This window comes from Phymastichus coffea, unplaced genomic scaffold (assembly GCF_024137745.1).
Source record: "Phymastichus coffea isolate CEN01 unplaced genomic scaffold, Cenicafe_Pcof_1.1 PCOF00019, whole genome shotgun sequence".
Lineage (NCBI taxonomy): Eukaryota > Metazoa > Arthropoda > Insecta > Hymenoptera > Eulophidae > Phymastichus > Phymastichus coffea.
Window position 1 is genome coordinate 428,584 of NW_026706830.1, and position 14,563 is coordinate 443,146.

The 14,563-nt window shown below is 37.4% G+C and overlaps 2 protein-coding genes across 2 annotated transcripts; one reads left to right on the forward strand and one right to left on the reverse strand.

The window, feature by feature from the left end:
• Positions 1-8,784: 8,784 nt before the first annotated feature.
• On the forward strand, positions 8,785-10,226 carry LOC131675324 (proteasome subunit beta type-3). Its single transcript, XM_058954259.1, has 3 exons — positions 8,785-9,027; positions 9,391-9,956; positions 10,053-10,226. Exons 1-3 carry the CDS (start codon positions 9,025-9,027, stop codon positions 10,099-10,101), a joined length of 618 nt encoding a protein of 205 aa, XP_058810242.1. The 5' UTR covers positions 8,785-9,024; the 3' UTR covers positions 10,102-10,226.
• Positions 10,227-11,763: 1,537 nt separating this feature from the next.
• LOC131675323 (sentrin-specific protease 1-like) lies at positions 11,764-14,090 on the reverse strand. The gene has a single exon (XM_058954257.1). It carries the CDS (start codon positions 13,737-13,739, stop codon positions 12,096-12,098), a length of 1,644 nt encoding a protein of 547 aa, XP_058810240.1. The 5' UTR covers positions 13,740-14,090; the 3' UTR covers positions 11,764-12,095.
• Between the last annotated feature and the right edge of the window lie 473 nt (positions 14,091-14,563).

The window sequence follows — 14,563 nt, forward strand, 5'->3', positions numbered from 1 at the left end:
GACCAAAGGTCTGGAAGTCAAGCGAAAGTTATTACGCCACGCTCAGACAAAAATAAGGATAAGGCTCTTGGACCGGATGCAGATAAGTTACTCTGCTGGGAGTGTAGTTGGCCAGGCTACACCAAGGCTACCTGCCCTGAATGCTCGAAGAATAAGCGTGCAAAAAACGCGGACAGGAGCGAGTAGACGGGGTCCCTATCGCTCCCCCTATTGCGAGGGCCTCATCAACGAACGCCGACTCAGGAGACCGTCAGGCACAGCAATCAGCGAAAGTCGTCCGTTCGCCGGCATGGAACGATTAAGCGATTACGCTTCTGCCAGACCAAAGTACTGCGACGTGCGCTTTAGTTGAAACGTACCCTCGGTGGTGGCTACCAGTACAAGTAGGCCATTTCACGTTTAGAGCACTTTATGACACCGGTGCATCTCGGACTGTCTTAAGCCCCATTGGCCTTCAAATAGCGGCAGCCCTGGATCGTCCAGTCACACTGTACGATGGCCCAGGAGCACGCGCTATCGATGGACATTACGTGCCCATCATCGGCAGTGTTCAGTTACCTTTTTCGGTCGCAGGAGCGTCTTATATGATAGATGCCCTTATACTAAGCGAAGCTGAGTCTGAATGTACTCTAGGAGGAGACTTCATTCGCACGTTTTCCGCTTGTCTTGATCCCGAGACGAATACCTTACGGGTAAAGGGGTGCGACCAACGAGTGCCACTCACCCTGTCGTCTCTGAGCGTTGATAGTCCGCTCGCTCTGTCCGCACTTGGTATTGCAGAGATTACTCCAGAGCAACGAAAAGGGATTGACCGAATAATTGAAGAGATACTGCCGGAGTTGAAGAATGGCCATGTTGGATGCACGTCGTGGATCTCCCATGACATCGACGTCGGAAATGCCCGGCCAATTAAGCAGAAATACTACCCTGTCTCACATGTTATCGAAATGGAGATGCACGCGCAGGTGTATAAGATGCTTGAGGCGAAGATAATTCGGCGCTCGAAAAGCGAATGGTCGAGCCCAGTCGTTATGGTTAAAAAGCCAGATGGGTCGTATCGCTTTTGCGTAGACTTTAGGAAGGTCAACGCGGTATCCAAGGTTAGCGCTTATCCGCTTCCCTTTATGGACGTAATCCTGCGAAAACTGCAGCATGCTAAGTACATTAGCGCACTCGACTGCTCAGGAGCCTTCCACCAGATCCCTCTTACGGAGCGATCCACGCCGATTACAGCATTTACTGTCCCTGGCCTAGGGTTATTCGAGTTCGTGCGAATGCCCTATGGAGTGGCGGGAGGACCCGCTACCTTCCAAATGCTGGTGGACATGCTGATACCGCCTGAGATGGAGCCCTATGCCTTCACCTACATAGATGATCTCATCATAGCCACCGAGACCTATGCTGATCATCTGAAATGGCTTTCGTGTATCCTCAACCGGATCAAAAAGGCGGGCCTAACCATCAACTATAAGAAGTCGCGCATTTGTATGACGGAAGTTCGCTACTTAGGCGTTTTAGTCAACAAGGACGGAACTCGTCCTGATCCTGAAAGGGTTCGTCCTATTTTGGATTATCCGCCGCCTAAGAATCTGAAGCAGTTGTGCGTCGTGGTATCGGAAGTTCTTGCCCGATTTTGCAAGCATAGCCGATCCGCTTACCCTGTTAACCCGGAAAGACGCCAAGTATGAGTGGACTGAAGCGCAACAAGACGCCTTCGAGCGAATAAAAGGAAAGATTCGCCACCGCCCCTGTCTTGGCACGGCCAGATTTCGCGGCTCCATTTATAGTGGAATGTGACGCAAGCGATTCAGGACTGGGCAGCGTCCTCCTGCAACGAATTGGAGAAGAGGACAGAGTACGCTGTTACGCCAGTCGGGCACTCAGCGCTACTGAGCGAAGACTCTCTGTAACCGAGAGGGAGTGTCTCGTAGTAATCTGGGCGATCGAGAAATTTAGGCCTTATATAGAGGACCACCATTTTACAGTGATAACTGATCACTACAGTTTAAAATGGCTACGTGATTTGAAGCACCCTAACGGCAAGCTTGGACGTTGGTCGTTGATTCTACAATCGTACAGTTTCGATATAGTGCACCGCAAAGGAAAGTTCAACGTCGTCCCAGATGCCTTGTCACGGATGTACGAGGAAGATAACGAAACTACGGCCACCAACTTAGCATCGCTTTCAGCGCCATCTCCGATCAAGGACCCTTGGTACTTGAAATAGGTCGAAAAGGTTCAAGAAAACCCAACTGAACACCCATATTGGAAATATAGCGGAGACAAGCTGTATATCTACAAGCCAGATCCTCTTGTTGATGATCTGATGGGCGCGGATGAGGACGCATGGAAACTAGTGCTTCCAAGAGAACGCAGAGCCCAAGCGCTAGTAGAAAGCCACGATAGTTTGACAACTGGACATCCGGGGCGATATAAGACACTGAAGCGAGTAGCCTTAAAATATTATTGGCCTGGCATGAATAGAGACGTAGCCCATTACGTTCGTAATTGCCTTGTCTGTCAACAAACCAAGGTAGAGCAAGTCGCTCCCGCCGGTTTAATGGGAAGACACATAGTTTCTTGGCCATGGGAAATAGTGGCAGGTGACACTATGGGCCCTTTTCCAAGGTCAGCACAAGGTCACGAACATCTCTTGATTTTTATTGATCTCTTCACTCGCTGGATCGAGTGCGCTCCATTGCGCAAGGCTAATGGAAAAGCGATTCGCCGCGAGCTGAAGGAGCGAATCTTTTTGCGATTCGGGGTGCCTGATAAGTTTTTATCGGACAACGGTACGCCGTTTAAAAACAAACTGGTGGACGAATTCTTGGATTCGTTTGGCGTAACGCATAGCACCTGCGCGCCATACTCACCAAAGAGCAACCCGACCGAAAGAGTGAATCGCACTATCAAAACTATGATTAGTGCGTTCATTCAAGAAAATCACGCCACCTGGGATGCTCATATTGCGGAATTCGCTTTCGCTTACAATACGGCAATACATGAAGCGACGCGCGCTAGTCCAGCTTTCCTCAATTATGGACGGCACCCCGAACTTCCTAACTCCGAGAAAAGGAAAGAGGACAGGGACCGAGTTCGTAACCTTGCAGCTGCTGCAATAGAACACTGGCACACGAGGATGGAAAAGCTAGATGATTTCCGCGCTGTTACCATGGAAAACACTCGGATTGCGCAAGATCGTCAACAGAAGTATTACAACCTAAAACGAAGAAACGTAGAGTATTGCATTGGAGATAAAGTCTGGGCTAAGAACCGCCTACTCTCTTCAGCAGCGATGAAAATAGCTGCTAAGCTGAGCCCGAAGTTTGCGGGACCTTTCGTCGTGACTGCTCGTCTAGGCATGAACTCATACCAATTGAGTACCGAAAAAGGCCACGATGTGGGTAAAGTTGCCGTTTGCGACTTACGACCTTGCCACGACGAGGATCAATGTCCAGACGCGGACAAAGAAGTAGAAGAGGAACCTAAGTTCGAAGAAGAGTTTGATCTCAACGATCTGTTTTCTCCAGTACCCGTCGAGAGCGTGTCTAAACCGAATAGGTCGGAAAACTGCGAGACGAACTCCGAACCGCGGAGAAAACGTGGCCGACCGAAAGGCAAGAAGAGACTCGCGTTGCGTGCGAATCCGCCGTCACCGAGACGACTCCGTTCCAACCGAAATTAAGCGACCCAATTGCGCCTTATTTTTGTTTTTTTCTTGCTTTGTTTCGCATGGCGTATACACTAAAAGCGAGTTTCGCTACCACATCTTTTTTTTTCCTCCTTCATGTACTTGATTGTTACGCGGCGCGCGTAACGCTAAACGAGGGCTGTGCCCCTAATCGATAGAAAAAAAAAATGTATTTATTTGTTTTATCTTTATACTACATTTGTTGCGAATAAACGCCTATTTTTGTAAAGGAGAGAGTTACTCTAACTACCTTACCCTTCCTATCCTTTTGTGGTTTCGCTTATTCCGCCCCAATATGATGGCCCGCGTCTTAAATTTTCCCTAAGAGGTAAATAAACTCATATGCATGCAGAGAGAGAGACTAGGTTTCGATCTGGTACCTACTGGCAACCAGCGTCTGGGGAAGGGGGATATAACGAATCGTTTGTATATTCGTTATGTCTCTCTCTCCCCAAGAAGCCAGTAACTAATATATTTAATAATCATTATAAATTACCATATCGTTTGAATAGTTACAGCATTACGGACGTCAGCGAACTGGTAAGCGACGCGACTTGCGTACGATAATCGATGTCGACTCGCGGCGCGGACCTCGCGGAGAGACGCTTCCTTGCGAGGAGAGAGAGAGAGTTTCGAAAATTGATATAGTCCGTTTTCGACGATCGACGGGTTAACGTTCCTCGCGCGAGTCGTCAGGAGTATTTTCGACTTCCTTCTGGCGATCCGAGGCCTACCGCGAACAGCCAGCCTTACACGCGCCTACGTACGCTGCATACACCAGAAGAGAGGCGTTATTGCGAGTCAGCCGATCAGCGGAAGCGAATACGCAGCAGAAGCGAGCCCGCTATCGTGTGCCCTCGGTTTGCGGGTTAGAATAGGCGTACAAGCGGCTATACTGTAAGTACCAGTTCTAGTACCTGGCTTCTCTCTCTATACCGCTCTCTCCCTTTTTGCGTTAACTAAGCCGCGCGTTTACGCTCGCTTGGTTGGTACCGGCAATTTCTCTCTCTCCGCGAACGTGCTGTCGCTTCTATATATTCGTCGTACCTGAAACGAATAAGTGCGGTTTGCCGTTCGCGAACACCCGGCTCCTGCGAGGCGATTTCGCTGTTACTTGCTTCGACGAGGTTAAGCGCTGTCGCTTCCTCGTCACGAACGGTGCGCGCCGGTTCGCTGTCGCCATTGTGCACAGCTCACAACAGAGCGAGTGCTTGCGCGACCTTAACCGCGTAGCGCGTGTGCAGTTCCGTTCGCTTCACCGTCAAACTATTGCGAGTTGTTGCGTTGCGATTAACATTGTTTATATCGACGCGTTTCGATACTATGTATTCCTTTGTTGCTAATTAAAATTTATACGCCTCTACTTTTAATTATATTCGAGTGCTTATTGTCCGCCGACTCCCTGTTCCTTGAATTGCAATTGTGTATGCGACTGTACACGCGCGAATCTCTCTCTTTGGCCGTCGCGCATCTTCACGCGTAGCCTACGACACTCTCCGCGGGCCAAGCTTTCTGACCGAAAAGGAGGCAACTGAGCTGCTGGACCCAGGACACCCGGTGCAGGAGCACCGTGCCGCCCTGGCGAGCAACCTAATTTATTTCCCGCGATTTAGATATTATATAACTGTTCCTGTCCAGGCGAAGCTGAGCAGAAACCCCGTTATAATACTGTTAATTATATTGTATGGCCTTACTTACTTACAATTTGTTTAATATTTACATGAATACTCAATTAATGAAATATTATGAAATTTTTATATAACAATGTATAATTGAAATATCGATTTACAACGCACGTAGCGCGCGATGAAGTTCTAGTAAATTAAAAGAGCAAAGAAGAATAGAGGCAAATAAAGATGATTCCGCAGTGAGAGAAGAGCTGTATAAACTCAAATGAAATTCAAATGAAAAGGTTAGTACTTTCTTAGAGTAATTCGATTCTATTATTAGAGATTATGAATTTATAGATACATCTATTCCCTTGACTGACGCCGAAAAGAAAGCAGTCAAAGATGCATATCCGAGAATCACGGAGATGGACATCCTAACAAAACAAATAAATGCCACTAGCATGACATTAGATGAAATGCGTAAATTTATATTACAATTAAACGCTGATAAATGCAACAGCGTAACAACTAAAGCTAGAGGTGCTTCGGTATAAATGGCAGGAGCTGGTATCAGCCGCGACTCTGGTCCTAGACCAGACCACTGCCATCGCTGCAATGAGCCAGGTCATATGTTAGTTGATTGCCATCTTAGAAAGCTTCCTATGGCGAAGTACGGCCTATGGTTTTGCTTCGTCTGTAAGACGCTCGCCCAACATACGTGGGCGAGCCAAAGTCGGCCAAAGTTACATGGGGCCAAATCCGGTGAATATGGTAGCTGAGACATGATTGTGGTGTTGTTTTCGGTCAAAAAATCTCTCACAAGCAAAGATGAGTGAGCAGGGGCATTATCGTGATGCAAAAGCCATGAATTGTTTTTCCACAATTCTGGGCGTTTTCTTCGAATTGCTTCTCGCAAACGGCGCATAACTTCAAGATAATACTGTTTATTGACCGCACGTCCATATGGTAAGAACTCCTGATGCACCACGCCATGGTAATCGAAGAAAACAGTGAGCAAAACTTTGACATTTGATCGAACTTGGCATGCTTTTTTCGGTCTTGGCTCATCTGAGCTCTTCCATTGGGACGATTGGACTTTGGTTTCGATATTATAACCATATACCCATGATTCGTCACCAGTTATGACCTTTTTGAGTAAATCTGGGTCGTCGTTGACGTTATTCAACAGTTGTTGAGCGATGCTCATGCGACGGTTCTTTTAGTCAAAATTTAGCAATTTCGGAACAAACTTCGCTGACACACGTCTCATGCCCAAAAAGTTAGAAAAAATTTCATGGCACGAGCCAAGCGATATACCAACATCCTCAGCAACTTCTCTGATAGTGATTCGACGATTTTCCAGAACAATTTTCTTCGCTGCTTGAACGTTTTCATCAGTTGTTGACGTGCTTGGGCGTCCAGAGCGAGGCTCGTCATTGGCATCTTGGAAGAGTTTGTACCATTTGTTAACATTTTTTTTTACTCAGAACAGTTTCACCGTATGCCACGGTCAACATTTCAAGTGTTTCGGAGCACTTTATTTTATTTTTTACACAAAATTTGATGCAAATCCTTTGATCCATATTTTTCGATAGCAAGAAATCGCCGAGCACGCAAAACACTTATAACCTTTACGCCTCCCACAACCAAACAAAAAATGCTATACACTTGAAACTTGGTACAGATGTTCGGGAAAAGTGTACCAACATAACAAAACAAAAAAATCGATAATCGAAAGTACGTTGCCCGTGAAATTTGAAACGTCACCTTACTTTTTGAACACACCTCGTACACTGATGCCAGTTTTAGAGATCACTCTGACTCAACGTCTGCGAGTGGAATGACAGTTTTCTTATTTGGTGACATAATTATGTGGAGAAGTCACAAGCAAAATATTGTAAATTCATCAACTTGTCATATACTCAATACTATGCCATGAGTGAAGCATCGTGGCATTGGTTTCAGACCATGAAGAGGAACAACAATTAGAGATGGAGTAGATGATAATTATTTGACGACAAAAGATTTTTGATTTTTAGAGCTTAAATTAGAGTTATCAATGCAGATGTTTAGAGATGTATAGAGTAAATTTCTTTTATATACTCTTATACTTTTTTAGTTCTTTTATTAGATTTAAGAAAGATCGAAGTGTGTTCATTAAGCGAAACTAAATTTTCTGCATTTCATTGCACTCTATACAGAGTTTTTCTAAAATTGAATTGTCACGAGTATTAAAAGTTGCATTTCAATAAATGATCCCTTATTTTTCTAAAATTTCCACGGTCAATAATATCGAAATAACTGTAAGTAGAAGCCGGACTTTGTAGGCGTTTTTTGAGCATTAGAAAAATGTTAGACAATTTTTTATGCCAGATCTGGATTTGTAGTAGCAAATTGTATACAATACTTTGAAATTAATTTTGAAACAGTTAAGACTGGTAAAAGTAGAAGAAAATTGTAAAAATTTGGTTGCATCAAGGTTCGAAGGTCATTTGGAGGTCATATAAAAGAACTATCGTCTCTATAGTATTTTTCTCGGTACATCATTCTCGGTTTCATTTACTTCCCGGGTCATATTTTTGACTTCACTCTGAGTCGAGATATTTAATTTGTTCACACTCCAAAAAAAAGTGGTCCATAGTATGGCGCGGATTAAAAAATTCATATCTCAACTAATCATAGTCGATAAGTTATCGGAGTAGGTTTATTAGTTCCGCATTTAATTGTATTATATGTAGAAAAAAAATTTTTTTTAATTCCGTGAACTGCCAAAGTTATGGCGAAATGTACTTTGGAAAGTATGAAATTCATTTTTCGACACTCCGTGCAGAAAGTGCGTTTTTCCCGCACGTTCGGCAAAAAACGTGCGTTGAAAATCGCACTTTTCACACGTCGTATCAAAAAATACGGTATGGCACATGTTCGGGAAAAAGTTTCTTGTCTCGTGTGGCGTTTGCGCCCGAGCGAAGCCACACGAGACAAGAATCTACTTTTGCGCACTTGTGTCGTAATGTACTATGTCCTAAATTTTCGCTAGATCTTGATTTTTTCAGTGCTTTCAAAAAAATAATTTCTAATTCGTATTCAGCGACCTCGAAAACGTAAAGAAAGAGTGGTTTTAGACATTAGTACTTCGTGCCGCTTCGTAGTCACGTATTGCTATTTCTAAGCGGCTTTTTGGGGGTGTCCCGCTCGCCTGTATATGATACGTTACGTATCGACGTGACACGCAAGACGGCTGTTTGAATTGCTTACGATATCAATTACATACTTTATTATTGATATGCTTACGATATCAATAATAATGTACTTTAGAAATATATTATAATGGAGCAAATTTCTTGTGATAGTGAGCAATTTTTTAAGATATTAGAATTGAACAAATATTGATATTTCGGCAAGATATTACCATTTAAAGTTTGAGCAAAAAAAAATAGTTTGATATTTTTTTGTTGGAAAATGTAATGCGAGCAAATTATTTGACCACCATAGCTCAACCGAGCCAATTCGACTCTATTAAAAATTATTTTGACTATTTTCCGGGGCTGATCTAGGGATGGTGACTACAGCAGTCCAGTTGTCGGTCGTCCAGCACAATCGATGTCTCTATCCTCTGATAACTGATTACAACTTTGCAGTTTTTGCAGTAGAATAAATAGGTGGAAAAAAGCTTTAAAAGTAAAACTGAACTGCTCGTTTATCCTTGAAAAAATAAACATAAATATGGTAAGTAAATTAATAAATTAATGTTGAAAGTTGTGTGCAGTTTTGTTATTTTATTAAAGTAACCCTTAATAAACTAAATAATAAAACATGAAAATAATTTTTATTTACATCAAAGAAAATGAATTAAAGAAAATTATGGAATACTAATATTTACAATTATTATATATTAATTTATTAAATAATAATTATATTATACATAATATAATTATATACTAATAATTATGGAATACTAATAAATCAATATTTTTAATTTACAATTTTCATTTGCATTAGTTCATTCATCTTATAAATTGTTATCTTTAAATGGGATATTTTGATACAAGAAATGTTATCGAGAAATATAACTGATTCTATTTCTTGCAGAGTATATTGGCATACAATGGTGGAGCTATCATAGCTATGAAAGGTAAAAAATGTGTAGCTATAGCATCTGATTGTAGATTTGGTGTACAAGGGCAAACTATATCTTGTGACTTTCAAAAAATTTATGAGATGGGCCCTCATTTATATCTTGGATTGCCTGGACTTGCAACTGATAGTCAAACTGTTATGGAAAGACTGCGTTTCAGATTAAATCTTTATGAATTAAAAGAAAATAGAAAAATACATCCTGAAATTTTTGGATCAATGATATCAAATCTTTTATATGAAAGAAGGTTTGGGCCATACTTTGTCGAACCAATAGTTGCTGGATTAAATCCAGATACATATGAACCATTCATTTGCAACATGGATTCAATAGGTTGTTTGAGTTTACCAAAAGATTTTGTTGTTGGTGGTACTTGTATGGAACAATTATATGGCATGTGTGAAGCTCTATATACGCCTAATTTAGAAGCAGATGCTTTGTTTGAAACTATTAGTCAAGCACTAGTTAATGCTTGCGATAGAGATGCTATATCGGGTTGGGGTGCTGTTGTCTATATTATGTAAGTATTTTAAACTATTCGTTCAAATTTATAATAACTATTATACTTGTATAATAGTTATTATCTATAATAACTAACTATTGTATTTGCTTTCAGAGAAAAAGATAAAATTACTCTAAAATCAATTAAGACAAGAATGGATTAAATATTTTCATAATAATGTTTCATAATATTATGATTTGAATATAATAATAATGAAAGAAAATACATGTAATTTAAACATGGCAATGAATCAAATAAATTATCTTTTCATGAAAGTATACCAATTTTTTATACTAAAAATCATTTGATATGTTATATAAAGTATTCAACAAATAATTTATCTAAGATAATAAAACCAAAATAATTTTTGTGCAATGCATTTTTACTGTACAAATTTGATCTATCAATAATTTTAAAATATAAGATAAAATATAAGATAAAATATAAGATCTCCTATAGCATAAAAGTTCTAGTTTTCTAGGATACAATAAGTAATTATGTATATCCTTGTCATTTCAATGAATTGCTTTCTAGTAAGATCAAATAATAAAGTAATATAATAGTTGTTAGGTATTGTAATATTTTATGGTAATATTTACTTATATTAATTATCAATAAATTTGCTATTAAATGGTAGTTCTGATATGTTCCGATCCATTATCTATATAAATGAATTATAAAAGCATATTCAATTCAATATTACATTAATTAATTGATACTAATCATCAATAACCTTTATGTAAAGAAAAATAATTATTCATGAATGTACAAAAAATAAATCACCATACTCTTTTTTTTTTTTAAGTAGGTTTTCCTGTTGTTATCAATTAATCAATGTTTACGATTATTTATTTTCTAAATCAAAATGATTTTTCAATTAATATTTCTTGCACATAAAATAACAGATCCTAAGTAATGGAATATTGAATTTTATTTAAGATGTACTTTATTGTCATCTCCTAATGAGTTTGTCAATTCAGTTGATAATCTCATTTCAACAGTTTTTAAAACTTTCCATTTATTGTTTCTGATAAGATTGACATATCTGGTCAACCATAAAAGGCAAAATAATGGTTAATGATTGAGCTTTATTGTTTCACTTACTAACTTTGTAAACTACATGTTTCAATCATAAAAATATTACAGCATTGAAGCAGAATTGTATAGTGTAGATATTTATTTTCTAAATAAAGCCATATGCAGGTTCAGCTTATGAAAATTCATGTTAATTTGTACCATATTTTGTCAACATGATTTTAAACAAATATTCTGAAAATCACTAAACCACTAGATCCAAATAATAGAATATATAAACATTTCTATATATAAATTAAATAGATAATTCCTACTGTGTGATGAAATAAAATTTAGTCCACAATAAAAAATTGATAGTCTTGAATATTATGTTTAATTGCAAATATATTAATTAATAATTACTTAATTAATATTGACATAAAAGTGGTTAGTTTATGCTTGGCAAATTAGTATATTACACATGAATAAACTACATGAAATCTTCAATAAATATTATAATGAAAACAAATAGATCCAAAATAGGTAAATTATGAATTTCATCTTAACTTTTTTTATAAATTTTTATTCCATTTTCATTACATTTACATGTAATAATGTTATGGTTCACCAATAGCCAAATAAAAGTGACTAATGAGTATCCCTGCATTGCAAATTACAAAAAGGTAATGGTAAAAATATTACACTTATAATTATATATTTTATTTACTTGACATTTCATTTGTTATGTATTTTCTATTTTATAAATAAACAAATTTTTTATAACAAATTTCCTTTAATTCATAGTTGTAATTAAGGTTAAAATACAAGTCATATTCTTAAAAAATTATTTTAAAATGGCCATAAATATAAAATGTTCTATAGCACAAACTACAAAACTAATTTTCTATACTTTTTAAGTGAAGCAAGCTTTTTATATGAGAGAAAAAAATAAAATTTGTTTTTTTTTTAAATTAAGAAATTGGATTTTACGAAACTCAACTGATCGTACTTATTTTTTAAGAAATATTGTCTACCTAGGCAAACAAGAATTTGTTCATGAAATTAAGGTATTTCAGTTACATAAAATATTACTTAGATCACCAAATTATACTTATATTTATATTTATTGACTTTCATAATAATTTATAACAGCTGTACTGTCAATATTTCATATATCATTTTTTTTCTAAAATATGGCATATCTTCTTGAGTAAAATCAAGTTTTTTATTTGCGCTTACATATTCAGCAAACATACAAGAAAAAACTCCACAATCACTGCCATTCATCTGTTTTGGTATATCTTTAATACACTCAAAGTTCCATCCTAGAAATTCAAATGATTTTTTCTTCTTATCAATACTTTCATCTTGTAAATACTGTTTTAAAACTCGTAGACATTTATCATTTGGAGAACCCATACTATCATAATATTGTACTGTTTTATTTCTGAAATCTATTATGGACATACACCAATGAATTCCAAGATGAATAGGAACTATGATTAAATCTTTTGAAAAAATATCTATTTTTCTAGTCCACCGTTTTAAAGCAATATGTCCACTAGATAGAAGCTTTGGATAAAAAAAGGTATTCATAGCATATACAGTGGGATAATTTCCACAATTACCTCTTTTTATCAAAAGATTCATGTAAAAATTAATAACTTCATCATTCAACCAATTTAAACCCGCTAGTGTATGAATATCTTTTCTTGTGATCCTTAATCCAAATTCTTGAACAAGTACTTCATTCCCTGGACCAGATGAAAGCGCTGATTCAATTTTGCTTATCATACTTGAATCCAGTTGCGGCAACTCAACCTCCAATGAATCTGCTTCATCAAAAATAACTTCACATAATCGCATCGAGCGATTAAGATGGTCTTGCAAAGTTGCTTCTCTAGTTAGACGATTGTGCTTTGCCAAAATATGTGTCATTTTCTTTATTTCTTCTGCTTCTTTACTACGTTGTTCTAAGCTATTATTGTACTTTTCATTCAATTGTGTAATAAAATTTTGTTTTATAACTTCTTTTGTTGCAAAATGTTCTTTTAATGTATTGGTTGTTGAAATATTTTCTGATCTGATATAAATACTTGAATCTGCCGAAGAGTGTACACCTAATTTATGATTGTATTGATATCTGTCATTTGTATTTGTAGAACTTATTTGCTCAGTTTCAGGAGAATCTTGGTTACATAGATATATAGAATTGTTTTTTGATTCCTTCCTTAGATTAAGTATATGCTCAAAACTATTATTAAAAAATACATATTTAGTACCTTCTTTAAATTTGTCTATGCTCTTTAAATTATTATTGTATGTATAATTTTGATGCAAATTTTCTACATCAGGATTTACAAAATTTAAGAGCATACGACTGTACTTTTGACGATCTATCAAGTGACAAGCTTTATATAAAGTGAGATTATAAGATGATTGAAAATGTTTATTCAAGGAATCATCTTTACTTATATTATTATTTCTATTAGTCAATAAAGATGACCATTGATCATGTTTTATAATTAACTCAGATTTTTTATCGTTATTATTTTCATAATTCTTTGAATTAATAGATGAGTAATCATTGAAATTGGATTGCATATTAACTTTATCAACTGCTGTATTTATGAATTTACCATTTTCTGACAGTTTATCACTTTGTACATTTTGACACGACTTTTTAGATAATGTATCATTTTCTTTGTCATGCCATTCACAATGTTTTCTTTTTCTGGATCTTTCATCTGCTTTCCAGAATAATTTTTTAAAAAATTCAAATATCATTTTTATTGTATCATGTCAACATACAGATTTTAATAGCACCAAATTTTAGAAATCGCATAAATTATATGGTCAAATGGTATAGAAACTGTTATTCATCTAAATATTAAAATATAGTCATAAGAAAAGAAATGTGTCGGGTTCAATAACTCTGTGAACTGGATACCCGTTTATCTTTTTTATAATTTACAAAATACCTAATAATTTATGCAAGAGATGTGCACCATCCATCAACAATAAAGTAATTTGTGAAATATGTATGTATGAAAGCCAGAAGCGCAGAAATAAATACGGCTCCGCTGACTTGGCAACTAAGTATAGAAATTAATTAAAAAAAATTTATCACCTGCGAGAGTTTTTAATGCTCTCTACAAATATCACTATAAAAATCTTTCTCTTTAATTAGTTACCGAGATATTAATTAATAACGCGGTTGCTATAGTCCATACGTTTTTGATTAATATCTAAGCTAAAAACTTTTGATTCTGGCAACAGCAATCGTATGCTCGTAATTTTCTCTTTCGATTTCTATAAATTTTTTTACAATATCCCTTCCGGAAGCCTAAAAAATAATTAATCAATATATGCCTGATATAATAACAGCCTAATCCAGTGCGCACGCGCAAGCTTTCAGTTGGCTGGGCTGACTGGAACAAACAAAGGCTGGTGTTGCATCGCAACATAAATTAACACGAACAATTTCGTCTGTTGCGCCTGCGCGCGCAAATCATGCGTGTGTGTCTGTGTGAAAGAGGCTAAGGCCCGCGCGGCAGCATCTACTGGGGTCGTCACCTCCATCTTGGGCGGCTTCCGCTCGCCGGTCAACC